We start from the raw sequence: 21,366 nt of genomic DNA, 5'->3' as shown, positions 1-21,366 counted from the left end.
TCAAATTGAGAAGTTATTAGGTCAGAATCTGTCTTTAATTTTAATATTGTTAGCATAATGATTATCCTTCTGTGATATGTAAGTATAATCCAGTGATCACTTAAAATAATTCCTTATCTATAAATTTAAGTGGTTACAAAGTAGCAATAATCTACTTCTACACTTTTTTTTTTTTTTTTTTTTTGAGACAGCCTGTTGCCCAGGCTGAAGTGCAGTGGCACGATCTCGGCTCACTGCAACCTCTGCATCCCGGATTCAAGCGATTCTCCTGCCTCAGCCTCCTGAGTAGCTGGGATTACAGGCGTGCACCACGATGCCTGGCTAATTTTTGTCTTTTTAGTAGAGACGGGGTTTCACAATGATGGCCAGCCTGCTCTCAAACTCATGGCCTCAAGTGATCCGCCCACCTCGGCCTCCCAAAATGCTGGGATTACAGGTGTGAGCCACCACGCCTGGCCTACTTCTGCACTATTTTAAGTATCCAGTGGAATCTAAACCCCCTCTTTAGCCTCAGCTTAGGGGCTTCCCAGTGTTGAAATACCTTTGTCCCACAGGAATGATGAAAGGGCCAAAGCTCCCAAGAAAATGATGTCCTTCAAATCCTGAGAGAGTCAGTACTCTACGCCTTGAAACTTACTTTTTAATGCCACCTCCTTCTTTCAGGATGACACGCTTGTCTTTATCCACAGTGAGATTGAGGAGAACACCACAGGCAGAAAAGCAGATATCCTGATGCTGAGCATCCAGCAGCGCCATCATGAACCTGTGGACTACGAGGGAAGAGAGCAAATGCAGACCAGTAAAAGTTCAGGGTTCCCAGCTGTCTCTTGTTTTACAGATGGTATAGGGGAAATGGGGAGTGGCTTGCAAACCCAGAACCCCTGTTAAGGGACTTAACTCATTCTTCCTAAGGCTTTATCCATCACGCAGCAGTGGGTTCCCCAATACCCACCACTCCCAGAGTTGGCTCCCCCAATCCCCAGATACTGCAAAACCTGACCCAAGCAGCAGCTGCTTCTCCACGGCAGTGAAAGAGTCCCAGCTGGTAAAAAGGAGGCAGCACAGGTGACACTCATCTAACTTCCAGTTGTTCTCAAGGGTGTTCCTGAACCTTCAGCAGCAACTGTCTTTAAATACACAGTCCTGGAGAGGGGAGTTGGCTCCTGGTGGGATCATTCCTGAAGTCTCCCAGGGCCACGTGTAAGACTCAGACTGCTGAAAACCAACCTGGGGCAAGGCAGGCCTTCCAGTTAGGGACATCTCAAGGCAGGACAGGCTCCTGCCTCAGGGGAATCATTTTCCCTTACTCCTAGGAAATGGAACTGGGAACCGTTTGTCCTGTTTTCTCATCCCTCAGCAGACGCTGAGCAAAGGGTTGGAGAAGAGTGAGTAAAGTGTGCATTCTGCCTCCTCCCACAGTACGTGCACCTGAGAGGGGCTGCCCTGTTCTAGCCCCGGCACTGTTGACTGGGTTGGGCAGTGAGCTTGGCAGAGGCAACATCACATACATATGTGCTCTTAAGAGGCTAAATAGTGCCCAGCAAAATGTGCAGTTATCTGCAGGTAGTGAGGATGGGGCATGGTTTGCTGCTGCTGCTTTTCGTATCTGTATTATTGAAATTTTCCATTACGAACATGTAGAGTTATGTTTTTAAAATTATTGTTACATGAAATATTTGGGACATACAAAGAGTCAAAGTATGCTAATATTTGAGACATACAAAAATATTTGAGACATACAAAGGGTATAAACATGTGGGTACTTGCCACTCAGTTTAAGAAATAACACATTACATTCCAAACAACGTGTTGTGCATAATAAATATAAACAATTCTTATTTGATAATAAATAACATTATAGGTCCAAATATAATCTTTGGACATCCCTTTCCTTCCAAACGTGAACGCTGTCCTTTTTTAATTTTTTAATTTTTTTTTTATTTTTTAGAGATAGGGTCTCGCTCTGTCTCCCAGCCTGGAGGGCAGTGGCACAATCATGGCTCATTGCAGCCCCAAACTTCTGGGCTCAAGTGATCCTCCTGCCTCAGCCTCCCAAGTAGCTGGGACTTGTGCCACCACCACGTCTGGCTAATTTTAAATTTTTGTAGACATGGGGTCTCACTATGTTACCCAGGTTGATCTCAAACTCGTGCCCTCAAGCAATCCTCCCACCTTAGCCTCCCAAAGTGCTGGTATTACAGGCTTGAACCACTGCACCCAGCCTGAACTCTGTCTTAAATTGGAGTTTACTATTTCCAATTACTATTTATACTGTATAGCATCACTACATGAATACTTGTGCAGAAGCAATACCAATGCAGAAGCAAAAGGTAGTTTTGTATGTTTTAAAACATATTCATGGCATTCCTCTGTATATATCCTCCTATTGCTTTTAAATGCTAGAGAACATTTTATTTCATGAATATACCATAATGAATTTGTCCTCTTCTCTGTTGAGGGACATTTAGGTTGTTTCTACTTTTTGCTATTATAAGCAAAATGTAATAGGCATTCTAGTACATAAAAGAGAATGTCTTCTTAAGAATATGCCCCCAGACAGAAGTGATAACTCAAGATTCACTGTTTCTGTTAGACATACACACACCCCATCTTGGAGCACAGAAGGCCATTCACAAGGCAAAGGGGAACACTGCCTAGGTCCATCTCAGCATCCTGAGCCAGGAGCCTTAAACACGGAGCTTTACAAATCTCAAAGCAGAAACAAGTATAACACTGTAATGACTCAAGCTGCAAAACCACTCAGCTGATTATTGGCAAAAAGTGAATGTTTATGAATTCTAGTGTCATTAACCCACCATTGTTCTGCACAATGAAATCGCAGACATCACGGTCCTGGGAGAGATTTCCAAAAACACGCACAGCCTCCAGGATTCCATCCATGTTGTTACTGACAAGAAGCTTTAAGAGCACTGGATTTGGTGACCAGAGAAATTAAATCAGTGAATTTAAGTTTTAACTTAAAGGTTAATGGAAATCAACATCATATTCAATACTGATAATTTTCAAATGACAATAAAATACAAACTGTAAGGGACTTTAGCAAGAACTAAGAAACTAATTTTTCCCATTTCTAGTTTCCCCATATTCTAATTTCTTAGAATCATCAGGCTCTAAAACATTTTTGTACCAGAAGGCAGAAGATAGTAATGTCTCCTGCTCTGTGTTTAGTTAATAAAGTCGAAACTTCAAATGAGCACTCATTTATCCAAATCCAACTCTGAACCTTACATTCAGCAATATATAGCTTTTTGTCTTGAATTATGGAATTCTTCACTTGGTAGTAAGATAAATTGTTGATTGTCACTGTAGCATTGATCACCAGCTCCTCACAATCATCAAGTGACTTGTATTCTGAAATGAAGTGAGGATAAGGGAGTCAAAGACCCATTGCAGGAGTAGAACCAACTATGTTGTAACCACAGCAACAGCAGCGCCAGGAGCCGGCTGCTATCACGCAGGGTCCCCACAAAGGCCCTGGAGAGGCACCTTTAGCACTTGATTTCCCCCGACTCCTCCTGCACGGAAATGCCCCAAATGTAAGGGCCCGCTCCTGGCCAAAGCAGAGAGGACACTGTCAACTCAATCCTTGCAGCCAGGAGGTCTGGAAAAGTCCAGCTGATCTGGGACCTGTGTCTGAAGTAAAGCAAAGGGGTCAACACAGCAGTGAGCGGAGCCATTTCTAATCCCGCCTGTTTCCCGGGTCTTCAGGCTCTCCCAGGGGCTCCTCCCTGGAGTCTGTGCCCTCCTTCCCACGCCGCCTCCCAACAGAACGGCCCCGGGGTCATGATCCATCTGTGACTATGAACTCTAGAAGACACCTCTGGCCTCCTCCACCACCCCCCTAGTTCATCTCTCAGCACTTGCTGGCTTTTCTTCTTCCACTTTTGCCTCCCTAAATCTATTCTCAACACAGTTATCCTTTAAAAGCAAGTCAGATAACGCCACCCACCTCATAACCCATGAATAGACTGCGTCGTCTGGTCCACAAGACCTACCTGGCAGCTCCAGGCCTTATCTCTCTGGCCTCATTTGCTCCTCCTACTCCCAGACCCCCAAGGCCAACCACACCGGCCTCCTGGCCTCTTGGAATATGCCAGCATGCCCCTGCCCGAGAACCCATGCCCTGCTGAACTTTTTTCTGGAACATACTCTCCTCCCAGTTAGCCACTTGGCTCACTCCTTACGTCCTCCCAGCAGTTGCTTACATGCCGCCTTGTTGGACATACTTTCCGTAACCTCCCTATTTAAAATAGCACCTATTCTCTTTTTTCTTACCCTGCTTTAATTTTCTCCATAGCACATATGACCACCTGATGTTATATATGTGTTTAATGTTTGTCTTTCAGCCCTAAAATGTCAGCTTCCTGAGGCCTAGGGATGTGTCTGTTTTATTCATGGCTGCATTCCCAGCTTCTAGAACAGTGCCTGGCACATAGTGAGTGCTGGATGCAAGAATAATTGATCCTCTAGCTTAGCACATAAGGCCCTTAGTGGTTTTTGTCCCTCCCTCCCACTCAGTCTCCAGACTCATCTCTTGACGTTTCTGGCCACGGTGTGGGGATGAGAAGAGGCGGGGCTGCAGCTGGGAGTGGTCCCAGTGACCTCAGCATAGCGCGGACACGGGTGATGGCGGAGATGTGGCGGAGTGGAGACTGTGCTTGGCAGAGACTGGATGGGGGTGTGAGGGAGAGAAGTCTCCCAGGGTGTCCCCTGCTGGTGCACATAATTGGGTAGATGTTGACCACGTTGCCTGAATTAAGGGCACAGGAAGAGGGCCAAGTTCAGGGACAGGTCATGAATTCAGCTTAAGATATGCTGAGGTGCTTCTGAAGCACTCCCAGGAGAGGAGGGGTAGGCAGTTGGATCTAAGAGTTGGGCAATCAGACGGGCCTGGGCAACACGGCGAAACCCCGTCTTTACAAAAAATACAAAAAATTAGCCGGGCATGGTGGGGTGCACTTGTAATCCCAGCACTTTGGGAAGCCAAGGCGGGCTGATCACTTGAGGTCAGGAGTATGAGACCAGCCTGGCCAACATGGTGAAACCCCGTCTCCACTAAAAATACAAAAATTAGCCAGGCGTGATGACACAAGCCTGTAATCCCAGCTACTTGGGAGGCTGAGGCAGAAGAATCGCTTGAACCCGGGAGGCAGAGGTTGCAGTGAGCCAAGATTGCACCACTGCACTCCAGTCTGGGTGACAGAGGGAGACCCCATCTCAAAAATAAAAATGCAAGTAAATAAATAAATAAAAAAGAACTGGGCAACCAGAGAAAGAATCACAAGCCCGGCAACACCAAGCCAGTGACTGCAGCTTGAACAGGCCACCACCTCCCCTCCCTCCTGCACAAGTCCACCCAGCGTTGGGAGAGCCCCCAGTCCTTCTCCACCTGGTCTCACCTGCCCCGGAGACCCTGTCCCAGCCTGCGAGGGAGGCCACTCTGCACCTGCACACAACTTTGCTCATGACTTGCCCACTTCCCATTACCGAATAGGAAGTGTCTTTTATTTCCTGTATGAAACCGAAGTTTTTCCTCGGGGAGCAAGCAGGGGTCTATGAGCTGAGGAAGAGGACTGTGCTTGTTCTTAAATTCTCCGACTTAAGTATCGCCCCCTTTGGCCATCTTTTCCTGTTCATTAAAGAGAACAGCCTTTTTATAAATTACTATGTTGAAAGGAAAGCTCAGTCATTTGTAGGCTGCAGAAGACATACACTGTTCCTTCCGCCAGCGGCCCCTCCCGCTACAGCAGCCAGCATAGGCCCAGTACCTGGTAGACACTTAATGGATACTTGGAAAAAGAAAGAATAAATAAAGACCTGACTTCCTGTTTTTTAGTTTAAGTACATAAAAAGGGAATAAGGAACTGAATTATTTTGGTTATCAATATGGATTCTACTGTAAGGAAATATCCTAGTTATGGTAAAAGAAGGGACACAGGACCTCCAAAATTATTCCCTCTTGCTTTGGCCATGACTCTGGAACCAGAACCCTGTGCTTCCACTCACTGGCCGTGTGACCTTACTCAAGTTATTTAACCTCCCTGGGCCTCAGTTTCCTTGACTGTAAAGTAAGCATGATCATTGCACCTACATTATAGAGTTGTTACCAAGTTTAAATGCATTCAAGTGCTTAAATGAGTGCATGGCACATAGTGGGTGCTAAGCAAGTGCTTATTACATGAACAGATGGGCCATCCAGAATGACAGCTCATGGGGAGCGGCTCAGGTGAATGTCTAACTCTTGGGCAAAGGGCCTACAGCCCTGGTTTCCTCCAGCCCCAGACTGATGACACTAGGTCTTGGGCAGTGTTTGGGGACCTGTTTTATTTCTCTTGCCTTGGTAGGAGAATTCGTTAGCCTGTCCAGAAAATGCAGGGTAGCTCTTATGTGTCTGACCTCCCCAAGGACCACACATTTGGGCAGCAGGAATGGTGTCTGGTATCTGCAACTACAGGGTAGGTACTCACAGCTCCTAAGCATTTATCATAAACAGCACTAGGCACTTTACATGCATGTAACCCTCAAAAGTCAGCTAATAAGTTTTACATGGACTTACAAGAATTCACACCCACAATAATTAATTCTCGAAAGGTGCATCTGTCTCAGTCACCTTGGCCTGTCATAATAAAATACCATAAACTGGGTGGCTTGAACCAACAGAAATTTATTTTCTCACAGTTACGGAGGCTGGAAGTCCAAGATCAGGGAGGCTGCATGGTAGACTCTGGTGTCTCTTCTTATAAGGGTCCTAACTCCAGCATGAGGTCCCCACATCATGGCCTTATCGAAACCTAATTATCTCCCAAAGGTCCCATCTCCAAATACCATCACATGGGGGTTAGGACTTCATAGATGAATTCAGGGGTTAGATGAGAACACTGAGGTTTAGAGAAGTTCAATACCTCACCTGACTTCACAGAGCACTCATCTAAATCCAGGTCTATTTGACCTCTACTATCCTACTCTTTCCACAGAATGCTGCTGAAGCCAAGGACTCAAGGTTGCTGAGTTCCCATTGGAGCAAGTTGGGGCAATAGACTGCTTCCAAAAAAGCATGACAGAACCATCTTACCCTCTATAATTGACTCACGGATATAAGAAAATCTGGAATTTGGACTTGCCACTAAGTCAGCAAATCTCTGAGGCTGGGGCATACTGAGAGGGTCAATTCTTACTAGAAACATTATTGATTTTTAAAAGACCCTCTGCAATGAGGCTGACCTCTCTAGGCAAGTCCTGGGGTACAAGCAACTCCCTGTGAAGGGTGCAGGGCTAGAGGGAGGTAGGAAGAAAAGAGCCCAAGGGATGCCCTTCCCACGTGACTAGGGAAGGGGGCCATGCCACAAGAGTCATCCGGCTGGGAGGAGTGCTCAGCTCTGAGGGTAAACAGGACAGCAGCAACTCTGACTTCAGTGGGCACAACCAAACCACGAGCAGGCCCTTTCTATAGTAACAGTCACAGCCCAGCACTGGCCCTGCGTTCCTCTAAGCTGCCAGGCCTGTCAGAGGGGGCAGGAGGCCTTTCCTGGAATGTGATCACCACTCCACACTGACACAGATAAAACAGGTAGGAAATCCACAGAGACCAGTGTAGAAAGGGCCTAGCAGGGCTTAGAAACTCACCCAGGAGTCAAGCTGTGTAAGGGGAAGGTGGCGGGGGGGGGTGACCCCCTGTCAGGGGTGACTTTCGCCCTTCTATAAACTTTTATTTGGAGATAAAATCTTCCAGGAGAGAATAGAGAAGGGATCACCTGCTTGCCTAAACAACTGCCTAAGGCATAGTAGGCAAGAGGCCTGACCCATCACAGGAGAGCAGGGTTTCTTCACTTCTGCTCAACCTCACATGGTACCGGGCTCTAATACAGAGACTAAAACATTTCTCACAGGGAGGCCCTTAGACCACCTGTATCAGGAGCAGCCAGGGAGCTTTAGAGAGAGTTTCACTCTGTCGTCCATGCTGGAGTGCAACGGTACAATCTTGGCTCACTGCAACCGCCACCTCCTGGGTTCAAGAGATACTCCTGCCTCAGCCTCCTGAGTAGCTAGGACTACAGGTGCATGCCACCATGCCTGGCTAACGTTTATATTTTTAGTAGAGATGGGGTTTTGCCATGTTGGCCAGGCTGGTCTTGAACTCCTGGCCTCAAGTGATCTGCCTGCCTCGGCCTCCCAAAGTGCTGGGATTACAGGCATGAGCCACCGCTACCAACCTTTTTTTTTTTTCAAGATGGAGTCTCGCACTGTTGCCTGGGCTGGAGTGCAGTGGCACGATCTCAGCTCATTGCAATCTCTGCCTCCCAGGTTCAAGCGATTCTCCTTGCCTCAGCCTCCCAAGTAGCTGGGATTACAGGCACCCACCACCATGCCCGGCTAATTTTTTTATATTTTTAGTAGAGACGGGGTTTCACTATGTTGGTGAGGCTGATCTCGAACTCCTGACCTTGTGATCTGCCCGCCTCAGCCTCCCAAAATGCTGGGATGACAGGTGTGAGCCACTGCGCCTGGACTTTTTCTTGGAGACAGAGTCTCACTCTGTTGCCCAGGCCGGAGTTCAGTGGTGTAATCATGGCTCACTGCAGCCTTGACTTCCTGGGCTCAGCTAATTCTCCCACCTCAGTCTCTTGAGTAGCTGAGATCACAGGCATGTGCCACCACACTCAGCTAATTTTTTTTTTTTTTTTAATAGAGACAGGGTTTTGCCATGTTGCCCAGTCTGGTCCAGAAACCCTGGCCTCAAGCAATCTGCCTGCCTTGGCTTCCCAAAGTGCTGGGATTATAGGCGTGAGCCATCGTGCCCAGCCCCTTGCCTCTTCCTCCTACCCCAAAGCATCACTTTCTTTTGAGTCAAAAGCAAGTTACTCACTCTTCCTTTATAGGTAGAAATGAAATTTCTAAGCTCATAAAATATTTATAAGAAGATGTGGAGTTTTTTCACTTTATATGTGAGTATTAACAATTGTGGGAAAATGAATCATGTATAACTCTACTCCTTGGCTATTCACAGCCGTGTGCCGCCAGTCCAGGTGTTTGAGGTCTGGTCCTCAGGCCCTTCCCAGGCAGCCACAGTCAGGTAAAGGGATTAATTCTGCAACGGATGAGAACTCGCCCAGTGGGTTTCAGGCTTCTGCTAGATCCCGAGGAGCCAGAAAAGCTAACATGGTTCCCTGAAGCACTGGGTCTCAACACTTAATGGACAAAAGACTCACCTGGGGACAAAGGAGGCATTGAAAGGCAGATTTCAAGACTCTAATGGCATTTTATAGAGGCAGTTTCTGGGCAGGGGCCAGAAACCAAAAACGGTATTTTAATGAGTCCCACAGCTGATTCTGCAGCAGTCACATCCCTGGTCCTGGGCTGAGAAGCCCTGCTCAGTGTGGTGCGTGGATCTCAGGAAGGGGAAAGAGCTTCAGCAGACATGGGCATGCTACAGAGCAAATGCTGAACGTTTTGAGGTTGAAACAGAAACTGAATTTCTCTCACAGCTACGTGCATATTCTTCCACGCGGCTTAATGTGCAGTCAGCAGCTTGGAAAAGGGTTCAAGCCTAAACACAGAGATTTTTGAGTTATTTACACGGAAGTGGTAAGTCATGGTGCAGATCCCAGTCAGAAGTGAAGAGTCCTTTCTTGAGACAGGTGACACGTGATGTGGAGTGCGGGGAAGCACAGGTCAGGGGCCCGGTGACTTTGCCACTTGCTAACTTTGTGACCTGTGAAAGTCACTATATCTCACTGAGCCCTTTTCCTCATCTGTAAAATGATGAAAATAACAAAAACGTGCCCTGACATTGTTGTGAGGTAACAGATATGAAAATGCGTTTTCAACCGTAAAGCTCCATAGTGAAGCACGGCCCTGTCACTCACATGCCCACAGCCGGGCTCTGCCACTCGTCCCTTAGCTGTGTGTGCCTAGCTTCTGCCCTTCTCAGAAACTGGGGTTCTTGTCTGTGCACTCAATGTCCCTCCACCACGTAGGCCAAATTCCTTGAAAGCACATACCAGCCTCCATTTTTAAAACCCTGTTCTAAATTGAATGTTGGTATCCCCCAGAATGCACTTGTAAAAGCCCTATCCCCTCAATGTGACTGTATTTGGAGCTAGGTCCTGTGGGGAAGTGATAAAGGTTAAATGAGGTCAGAAGGGTGGGGCCCTCATCCAGTGCAGCTGGTACCCTTACAAGAAGTAGAAGGGACCCTAGAGTATGCTCTCTTCAGCACATGAGGACCCAGTGAGAGGGCAATCAACCACAGGCCAGGAAGGGGAGCCCGCACTAAACCCTGACCCTGCTGGCATCTCCGTCTCGGACTTCCAGTTTCCAGAACTGTGAGAAAATACATGTCTGTTGTTGAAGCTCCCCAGTTTATGGGAATTTGTTATGGCAGCCTGAGCAGAATAAACAAAACTGAATGTATAGCACGGAACTGATTACCCAGAAAGAGCTCAGGAAATGACTAGTGGGGGCGAGGGAGGGCAGGGAGTTCACACAGATTGCTCCTCCAAAACATCATTTGTGTCAGGCATTAAGCTTCCTTCCGAAACAAACAACAACATTTTTCACAAGTATGGTTAGTAGTAGTTAATTTTTTTTTGGAGACAGAGTCTCACTGTGTCACCTAGGCTAGAATGCAGTGGCACAATCTCGGCCCACTGCGGCCCCCTGTCTCCTGAGTTCAAGCGATTCTCCTGCCTCGGCCTCCCGAGTAGCTGGGATTATAGGTGAATGCTAGGATGCCTGGCTAATTTTCGTATTTTAGTAGAGAAAGGGGTTTCACCATGTTGGCCAGGCTGGTCTTAAACTCCTGACCTTGTGATCCACCCACCTCGGCCTCTCAAAGTGCTGGGATTACAGGCCTGAGCCACCAGGCCCAGCTAATAGTGGCAAGATTGATTACCTTGGGTGGCAGTTAATTTCCCTACACACTAGCAGGCAGAAGTGCTTGTGGGAGATGACAGACCTAAAGAGTATAGGGGTTGCCATGGACTGAATTGTGTGCCCAACAAAATTCATATGTTGAAGCCCTACTCCCAATATGCTTGTATTTGGAGATAAGATTTTGAAGAGATATAGCAGGTTACAGAGCCCATAAGGGTAGGGTCCTAATATGATAGGATTGGTGACTTTATAAAAAGAGGAAGGGGAGAGAGAGAGACTGTCCCCTACCCCACAAGTGCTTGCACCAAGGAATAGCCATGTGAGCACACAGTGAGTAGGTGGCTGTCTGTAGGCCAGGAGAAAGAGCCCTCACCAGGAGCTGAACTGTCTGGCACCTTGATCTTGAATTTCTCAGCCTCCAGAAGCATAAGAAATAAATTTCTGACAAAGTTGCCCAATCTGTGGTATTTTGTTATGGCAATCTGAGCTAATACAAGGGGAATGAATAGGACTTGAATGACTGGGGACTGTAATTACAAATAATGTAAGAACCTGAAGAGGAAAAAAAAGGAATTAATTTTAATCATGTGGATTGCCCACAATATTTGGGATTTGGGATTTGAAACTCAAATATTTGGAATTTTAAACTCTTTGTGGTTAGTTTAGCCAAGTTTTCTTCATTTGCTGAGTATAATTTTAAAAAATTGCAATGTAATTCACAAACCATAAAATTCACCCTTTTAAAGTGTACGATTTGGTGGGTTTTAGTAATAATCTCTATTACTATGTTTCTTTTCCTTTTCTAAAAATCTGGATTACTTTTAAGACAGTTCTGAAAAGAAGAGGGAATTTCCTTCATACAGCTAAGACTTTTTCACAGGGAGCCACTTGTGCTAATAAAATCCTCATCATACCCCAGACACAGAACTGCCTTTGGGCTGTGGGAAAGTCAGTTGTGCCTGCTGCAGCCAGTGGGCTGCGGTTCTCACCCAGCGTGGTCAGGAGCAGGCCCACTATCCCCGGGTTGGCGGCCAGCACCGGGCCCACGCCCGGGTGGATGGCAATGTTGGCCAGCACGCGGGTCAGCTTGATGAGCACGTCCTCCGCCTCTGACGGTGGCCTCTGCACCCTGTGCTGCTCGCCTCGTTGGCCCACTGGCTTCTGGGAATGCAGATCCAGCTGATGGAACGTCTGGAATAACGACAGCAGAGTTTGGATGCTCCCTTTCTCTTTGGAAAATTGTTCACGAGCCTGGTTATTTTTTGCTGTCAGGTTGCCAAGAATAAAAACAACACGGACGACTAAATCCTGCAATAAACGAAAGACAGAGTCAAAAGTGCAAAGGGGGCTGGAACACATCGTAGGGGAAGAAGATAGTATTTAATTTATTCACAATTGCATTAATAGTAAAATGGAACACGTCTGGCTTCGACTCACTTGTACAGTATTTGATTCCCAAGATCAGTTCAAAGTGACAGAGGAGATTAAAAGCACTTGGCAGCAATGAAATAATACAAACTGATTGATGTGATCAGCAACGTCTATTACCTTCAGATCCTTCATCTGAAATTCTGGCTCACCTTTCTTTATCTCCTTCAGAGAACAATTAGTTGAGTGGGACAGCATTACTAAAAATGAGTCATGTAAATCTAAGTTTTGACAATAGCCGGTTTCTTGAAATTCCAAATCTTTCCTTAAAATTTCATCTCCTGCTGAAGCACGGTGTTTTTGAATTTGGGCAGGATTGACACTTGGGACTGGATAATTCTTTGTTGTGGGGAGGTGTCCTGTGCATTGTAGAGCATTCAGCAGCATCGCTGGCCTCCACCCACTAGATGACAATACCTCTCCAGATGTTACAGCCAAAACTGCCCCCATGGAGAAGCGCTGTGTTATGTAGCTACACTACTTTAAGGCAGTACCTACCAATTCTTGCCCAGGGTGATTACTTGCTAAATTGTGCATATCCGTTTTATGCACTTTTCTGTATATAGGCTATATTTCACAATTTTAAAATGTTTTTACAAACCCTAAGCTGGGAACATTTTTAAAACTAAACAAGATACAAAAATCACTGTGTTTTTAGCTTGAGAACAATGTCCAGATATGAGTACAGATCAGCCTTCCCCATGGGTGTCAGTGGAGGTGAACTGGGAGGAGGAGAATTTAAAGGAATACTCATTGGAGGGCTACAACTGGCCTGGATAGTATTATATCTATATCTATATATACAGTGCCAGGCACTATGCCATTTTATAGACAAGAAACTAGGGCCTGGAGAAGCCGCCCAGGTCACATGGCTGGTGAAGGGTAAGGTCAGGATTTGATTCCAGGGTTACCCAGACTCTAGTGTCCTTTCTACACCAACATCTGCCTCCCACACAGAGTGTCGTGTACTTTTTCTCCTCCTTTGCCTTCTTGAAGAACAGGTAAAGAATTATCTCCTTTTAAAATGCAAATATATCACCAGAAGGGATGACCATAAACGTGACTTTGTTGATCGGATCGGTAGTTAGAAGTAGCCTTAAGAAAAGGGAACAAAGGGCCAAGGACTGGGCACGTTTTCATCGTTTCCATCGAGGAGCGCATGTCCAGGTGCGACGCCAGGGGCCCCGTGCGGGGTGTAGGGTGTGGCCAGGAAACCGGGAGGATTGGGGGCAAAGTACAACTTTTGGATTTACCTAGGCCTTCTCTGCCAATACCAACTTGTTCCCGCTTGTTCTTGCTAAAAAATCCAAAAGCTTTCCCTGACACTCACTGGCAGAGAAGAAGTGAGGCTGCTGCTTGCACAACCGGAAACCATTTGCCAAACATTAAGGAAGGACGGCGGCTAATGCTACAGCAAAAACTGGAGATGGTCCAGGAGAGAGTTCATTTTCGGAGACATTTCAACTCACAGCATTTAACCAACCATAGTGGTCGTCCAACTAGGAGACCCTGCTCCTGACTCCACCCTGGGAAATAGAATGTTAGTCCTCAGGTAAGTTCTTAATGCCAGGGGCCTAGGAATACACACACATAACCAAGTCTGAAAGTCAGTGCTATGAAGAGCTTCTCACCTACTGAGAAGACAAGGCTAACATATGTGGGGAAACAGCAAAGACTGAAACAGCAAAGGAAGAAGCGAGACATGAAAGGGGATTATGAGTCCCAGGTCACAGCCAGGCAGGCTGGACTCACACAGATGCTTGGCCTCTCTGTACATCCATTAACTTATTTGCAAAATGGAGACAAAATTCTTACTGTGAGATCACATGAGATACAACAGGCAAAGCACAAATTGTATTGAGCAGTGATTCGGGCATTGCTGTGAACTCTTTTGATGTCCTATCAATAAAATGCTAACTAATAGCAATAAACTCGGTGGCGCAGGCCTAGTAGTCTTACAAGAGTTTTGAAAAGAGGATGCTCTGGGAACAGTGTCAGGTTCAGCAGAGTTACCATGAAAGAATCTGAGTTCAACCTTGGAAGCTGTGAGATGCAGAGATATGTGGAGCGGAGCATGGGGTTGGGCAGACAGCAGAAGACAAGTCTTTTTTTTTAACTTTTTAGGCTCAGGGGTACATGAGCAGGTTTGTTACATGGGTAATCTTGGGTCATGGGGCTTTGGTATGAAGATTATTTCATCACCCAGATACTAAGCTTACTATCCAATAGTTATTTTTCCTGATCCTCTTCCTTCTCCCACCCTCCACCCTCAAGTAGGCCCCAGTGTCTGTTGTTCCCTTCTTTGTGTCCATGAGTTCTCATTGTTTAGCTCCCACTTATAAGTGAGAGCTTGTGGTATTTGGTTTTCCGTTCTTGCGTTAGTTTGCTAAGGATAATGGCCTCCTGCTCTATCCATGTTTCTGCAAAGGACATGATCTCATTCTTTTTTATGGCTGCATGGTATTCCACGATGTATATGTACTACATGGTCTTTATCCAATCCACCATTGATAGACATTTACGTTGATTCCATGTCTTTGCTATTGTGAATAGTGCTACAATCAACAAATGTATGCATGTGTCTTTATGATAGAATGATTTATTTATATTTCTTTGGGTATATACCCAATAAGGGGATTTCTGGGTCAAATGGTTCTGTTTTAAGTTTTTTTTTTTTTTTTTTTTGAGACAGAGTGTTGCTTTGTCACCCAGGCTAGAGTGTAGTGGTGCAATCTCAGCTCACAGCAACCTCCGCATCCTGTGTTCAAGTGATTCTTCTGTCTCAGCCTCCCAAATAGCTGGGATTACAGGCGTACACCATCAAACTTGGCTAATTTTTGTACTTTTAGTAGAGACACGGTTTCACCATGTTGGCTAGGCTGGTCTCAAACTCCTGGCCTCAAGTGATCCACCCGCCTCGGCCTCCCAAAGTGCTGGAATTACAGGCGTGAGCCACTGTGCCCGGCCTGTTTTTAGTTTGAAGAGGATTAGTTTGAGAGAGTATCTGGGACTATCTCCTTCCTGAGCCAAGGGTCATCTTCTCATTCTTCAATTACCTGACTGTTCCCTAAAGAAGCTGACATTTATGGGCCTTAAGTCTAAAACAAGCACACACAATTTGATTATAATACTTGAATCCCACTTCACATAAAACAGAGGGTTACTTTAAGTAATGCCTAGTGGCAAAGGCCCTGCCCTGGGCTCTGAGTTGGTAGCTTCTCCTCTACCCTGATCAGACCCAACAGAGAAGCAGAAAATCAGTTTTCCAACCAGGACAGAGGATATTTCCAAGAATTAAGCATCTTAAAGAAGAACTTCATCTGATATTTTCTAAGCTGAGGACTATAAACAGAATTTTTGTGTGAACTTTGATACATGTTTTCTGTTGAAAGACTATATGAGTTCTAGTTCTGAAAATCCTAATAATTAATAACAATAGCAGCACAGTAGTAGCAGCAACTAACACATAGTACTTATTAGTACTCATGATGTGCCAGGCATTGTCCTAAGCATTTATATATATAAATTAACTAATTCACTAAAAATGATAACTTCCATTTCTTTAATCAGAACAAAGCTACTCACAGTATCTTTTACAATCTAAACCGCCATCTCCCTCGCACATTTGATAACAGTGATGTTAATAAGTTTTGGACTTCACCATGTTCCTGGAATTGGGCTCTCTTCTCTCATTTCCATAAAAGCACGTTAAACAAGACAGGAAAGGCATTATGAGTGATTTTAAGTGATTGCTTAAGTAATTTAATTAATAGTTGCATTTTGTACCCTAAATTGTTACCAGGACTAAACAATTTACCTCCTAAAATGTCATGGCATCTTCTAAGGGTGCTGGATTGTTTTTTTTCTTCCTAGGCCTTGCCGTTTCACCTCCATCTACCTGGTCTTGCTTTTCTCTGAGTCCAGCTCAGTAGGCTTCTCCAGCCCTGTCCCACCTCCAGCTATCAGTGTTGATTTGCCAGGATTTAGATCAGATCCTGGTAAAAAACAGATTTCCTTAGTGGTCATCATCTTCAAAATTCAAATGACCTCTCCCCACTGTCACATGCAGTCTAATCTGGGAAGACTAAGTGCTGCTTTTCTCTTTCTAAAAATTCCCTCAGGCCCCTTCCTCTTCTAAAACTCTTCGATTCTGTCATCTCTGTAGGTCCTAACGTGGCCGAGATTATTAAGCCTCCAGTGCAGAGGAAGAAGCTCTAGGCTGTAGGGCAGGAAGAGTTAACACTGTTATAATACTGCTTTTCCTGCTTCAGATGGAAAAGGAGGGGGTGGTTCCTGGCAGCCGCGGTGCCAACTGAAGCATGGCATGCGAGATCAACAAATGGGATGGCAGATTGCGCCGTCTGCAGCACCAAACTTCCAGCAACTGCCATCTCTGCTTACTGTTTTTGTCCTGTTTTTCAGGGTTGGCTAAGGCACTTTTTCTTTTCTTTTTTCCCCCTCCTTTCTTAAATATATTCTACATGGACCTAGGGAGCATGGAAGAGGCCAAAATAGAAGCCGTCTCACAGGAGGTCAGCAGAGGTAGTGTTTTCTTATCTCCATGCCAGGGCTTGTCTTGACTCATCTGGAATCCTGAAGAAGGTTGAACAAGACAGCTTTCCAGGGCCCCTCTCCTCACCATGGGTGGCCTCTGCTCCCAAACCGTGCACTCCAAGGTCCTCCCTACTGAACCAAGGTCTGCGTTGGGCAGGATCATGGAGAGATTATATACTGTTCCACAGCCCGAGCCATCTCAAGTCTATAAAATATTACTTAATATTCTATAAAGATTTGTAAAAATTAAACCAAGGCCAAAATCATCTATTTAAAGAGAGCACCAATTCCACAGCAGAAAACGATTTCATCAATATGCAGCTCTCCTTTGAAGCACAGATTCTCTCCTTTATTCTTAGACAATATCTGAGAATCATCTATAAATTAACACTCCACTTTTATAGCATTTTTATTAAATTTAACACAATGTTGCATATTCATATCATAACTATGTGATTTTGAAATAGCAAAATGAAGATGAATCAAGAGAGAGCTTTTTTTTTTTCCTAAAGAAGGCAGTCTAGTATAACCAGTTCATATCAACTTTCTAATTTTGCTTAAAACAGAATCAGCCTAGCAACAGCTATGGCCAACCAGAGCTTAGACAAACAGGTACACCTAGAGGAAGAGGACTGACCTCAACAGAGCTTTCCAGTTAGAGCCTGAGGGATATTGTCATTAGTTTCGCAGATGTTATGCCCCAATGAGCAAGCAAGTTACTCATCTGAATGGGCCCCACAAGCCTGTGAATGAAATTACTTTAACTGGAATAAAACCAGGAACAGGGCACTGCTCACCAGGATGGTCTATGTCGAGTTCCAATGGTGGCAGCATTGGCAGCAGCTGTTGCATGTTACTTTCCATGGGAGAGACATTGGCCTAAAGCCAATGAAAGACATTTTTATCCCTATTTGGAGATGTTGAAACTGAGGCTTCAGGAGACTCATTAAGTAAGCCCAAACTCAAACACTGGTGAAGAGAAGAGGCAGGACTTGAACAATCATCTGTGTACACACAGATGGTTTCCAAAACCACCTTCAGCCCAACTCCTCATTGCTGATCATCGTCATCTTCCCAGTCCCCCAGCCCCAGCATCTCTGATCCTCTCTATCTCATCCCCTCACCAAGCAGTCACCAAGTCTCCTCAACTCTGTCATCTCAAAATGTTTCCCAACTCCCTCCTGCCCATGCCGACCTGGGCTAATCTGCCTGTAGACTGTTGTCAGAGGCCCTTTCCAGGCTTCTCCCTCTGCCATCAACCCTAACACCACTTCTTAAAGCATAGCTCTTCCCTTTGCTCAAAAACATCTACTGCCTATTAAATGAATGTCAAAGCCAGCATCTAATGCATCATCTGGCCCCGTGCAACCACTTCTTTGCTACCTCACATTACTCTCTGCCCACGGCCAGCCACAGTGAACACATTCCTCCCCAACTCCCACACCCTTCCTCCCGTACCTTAAAATAACTCATGTGCATAATGTTGACTGTGGGGAAGAAACAATATCAAGCTGTCACAGAAAGAATAAACTATGTTCAGCAGACTCCACTTAGGAGGGAACTGCTTCCACTGAGTAAAGGAACACATTTTAGAAAGATTTGTAAGAATGGGTTGAAATGGAAGGGGATGTAAATATACTTAAAATCTGAACCCTCTATTAACCAGAAAATTAATCAAAATGCCCTGTTTAAAATATGGTTACAAACTTCTCGTGCCTGAGAGCTGAATCAGGATTTACAATTTGCTTTGTTTATCCAACTTCCCACCCTCAAACAAAACCCAAACATTAATTGAGCTTGCAGGTGGCTTGAAGGACAGATAAATTTTAGCAAACTGGAAGACAGACTGTGCACTACTGCGAAAATGCTAACTGACCATAGGGCACTGAAAGTGGGTCAAGAGTTTGCCTATGTGTTTAACTACATAAAATAGAAGAATCTGAAATGTTGGAGACTCAAAGCCAAGAATCTAAGTAGAAAATCATTTTAAAACCAGAAGAGATTACACTTGATTCCTCCATCCATCTATCTGTTCTATCAGCAATCATTTATTAAGCACCCACGATATGCCTCTGAATGTCACTCAAAAGTACCAGGCCAATGCTAGAATTTCACTGTGCTAAGTTCTTTTTCAAGCCAGCAGACATAAATCAGGCATTTGGGTTCCGTGCTGAGCAGGGTAAGAGCCAGTTCCACAAGGGCAAAGCCGGCAGGAGCTGGAAAGAATGAACAAGCTAAGGGCGTATTGTACGGCCTGCCCGGTCAGGGGCGCAGACCAAGGCCAAGGCTGAAAAAAGGAGCAAGCTCAGCCAAATGCTCTCAGCACCCACTGGGAATGTGCCTGCAGAGGGGCTGGGAAGACAGCCATAGGGCGTGCTCCTGTCAGGGAGGAGGCAGAGGGCAAGCTGGGAGCCAAGTCGCCCTACAAAGGCACCAGGGGAAGGGGTGGAGGCACCTTCCTAACCAATCCTCGATGACCCAAAGAGGATGGAGGGGAAGAGAAGGCACCTCTCTCTGGAATGCTGAAAGGCTGTAGTCACATTCAAGATGAACAGCTAGAAAAATGGAGGTCGTTTTGCTTTCCGCCCACACTGTTCAGACGTTCCAGCTCTCATTTCTGATACCACAATGGCTAAGCATTCCAAATCAGTGTTCACTGTGCATACATGGCTGAAGACAGCAGCTTATGCCTATAGAAGTCTAAACAGAATGAAAGAGGTGGGACTTTAAAAGCAGCACAACCAAGAATGAGTCTGGCAGTTCCCAGGGTTTGCAAAGGCTCTGACAACAGTCCTGCTGCATCTAGAAGCTCTGTGGTAAAAGAAACAAGAAATTAACCGTATCTAAACGTGGAGAGAGTTAAATAGACAGTGGGTCAATGGACACATGTGATAGGAATGTAGACAAAGGTTGTTCTTTTTGATCATGACCTTTGCAAAATATTGCCAGTCTTTTCAAAGTCTTATTTGAGGCATTTTACCAGATCTCTTGCCCAGTAGATATTTACAGAAGAAATGGGGAAAATCCCTTCATGTTCTTCCAAAAAACAAACCCAAACATATTTTCCTGAGATGCTAAATGTAGCAACACTGACGTCAGAGGCGCCTCCTGAGGCAGGCTCTGCTTCCCAAAGGCTGATAGCAACTCCACTCCCTCCTTCGTTATTAAGCCCATCTGCTTGCACATTTGTTTTGTACCAAATGCAGTTTACACCATAAAGCAGACAATATGTGCACATTTCTTAAATGAGATTTGTCATTTAATTGAATTTTGGCCAGCATTTTTAATAGATATTTTACCTAATTCTAAAGTTTAGCTTTCATACGGCATTAAGCCGACCAAGAGGCTGTTTCAGTTTTTGTGTGTGTGGGAACTGGAGTTACTAGTTGCATCATGGATCTTGGACAAATTAACCACATAGATATGAGCCAAAGAAGTTTCCCTTGCTCTCCCTGCGGAAGTCATTTATGGGAGCTGGGAGGAGTAGATGCCTTTTCATTGAGACTGTTGGTGAGCCAGAAATCCAGGCCATGCACACAACCATCACATACAGATGGAAACGGAGGCCCACTTCAGTGAGGGCCATTATGCAAACAGAGGGGGTGTAAAGCGGACCATATTCTAAGTGAACTCATCACTCTCAATTTAACTGTTGCAAACTACAACATTTAGATATGCGTATATACTGAACTGTCTCAAAACAAGACATCTGCAGGAATTATTTTAAAGATGAAATTTGGTGCTTGTTTCACTAACAAATGAATCAACAACTCGCGGCTTGTCTAGCCAACTGAACTGAAGGCACCCTCCCTTGAACAGGCGGCTCTAAGGGTCCTGAGGAGTAGAGCCTGTGCTCATCTCTCCTGAGGGAGCCACTCGGGCCAGTGCTTGAAGCCTCATCTGTGTGATGGGCACCTTCTTCAAACTAGATTTGGTCCCAGGACTTATTTTGACACAAGTCTGGCAGCGAAAATTTGTGGAAAAGACTAATGTACCATCCTGTGTTCTCCAGCTAAGAAATCATTCCTCAGCTGCCTGTGCAAAAGGCAAAGGGCCAGTGGTTCTTACCACTTACTGGGAAGCCTACATTAGCACCTGGTGGGTCTTGTCAACTTGGTTCCTACTTTGTCAGGAAGAATCACTGTCAGCTACGCTCCTGTAGAGAAAGACTGACCCTGTGTGGCTGATTTGATTAATCACTTTAAAATCTTTTGAGGTTTTATGGGAACCCCTCTGCTGTCAATACTGGAGAAAATGGTTTTAAAGAACCACCTTAATAACTTATACCATAGGGTCTCAAAACCTGCTGTTCATTTGAGTCACTTGAGAAGTCTCTTAAAAATAGGTTATTGGGCCCCATCCCAGACTTGAATCAGAATCTCTCTGGGTGGGGCCTGAGCACCTGTATTTCTATTTTTTAATTTAAAAAAATTTTTAATTAAACTCAAATTTTAAGTGGAAAATAGGCTTAGGGTTCCTTTTGTTTTGTCT

General features: G+C 45.2%; 1 protein-coding gene across 6 annotated transcripts in view; it reads right to left on the bottom strand.

Annotated features, from left to right (window-relative positions):
* The window catches only part of ARMC2 (armadillo repeat containing 2), a 132,839-nt gene that overhangs the window by 8,954 nt on the left and 102,519 nt on the right, over positions 1–21,366 (bottom strand). For 5 of the 6 annotated variants that reach the window (XM_030809536.1, XM_012505900.2, XM_003255541.3 and 2 more), the window contains 4 exons: positions 11,883–12,201; positions 3,250–3,372; positions 2,817–2,930; positions 638–770 (listed from right to left, as the gene is read on the bottom strand). In XM_030809536.1, coding sequence (XP_030665396.1) covers positions 638–770; positions 2,817–2,930; positions 3,250–3,372; positions 11,883–12,201 — 689 coding nt within the window. The remainder of the gene's footprint in view (positions 1–637; positions 771–2,816; positions 2,931–3,249; positions 3,373–11,882; positions 12,202–21,366) is intronic. The other variant, XM_030809537.1, reaches the window with a different exon arrangement.

The sequence above is a fragment of the Nomascus leucogenys genome, chromosome 3, assembly GCF_006542625.1.
Source record: "Nomascus leucogenys isolate Asia chromosome 3, Asia_NLE_v1, whole genome shotgun sequence".
Classification (NCBI taxonomy): domain Eukaryota; kingdom Metazoa; phylum Chordata; class Mammalia; order Primates; family Hylobatidae; genus Nomascus; species Nomascus leucogenys.
This window is presented reverse-complemented; position numbering and strand designations above follow the sequence as displayed.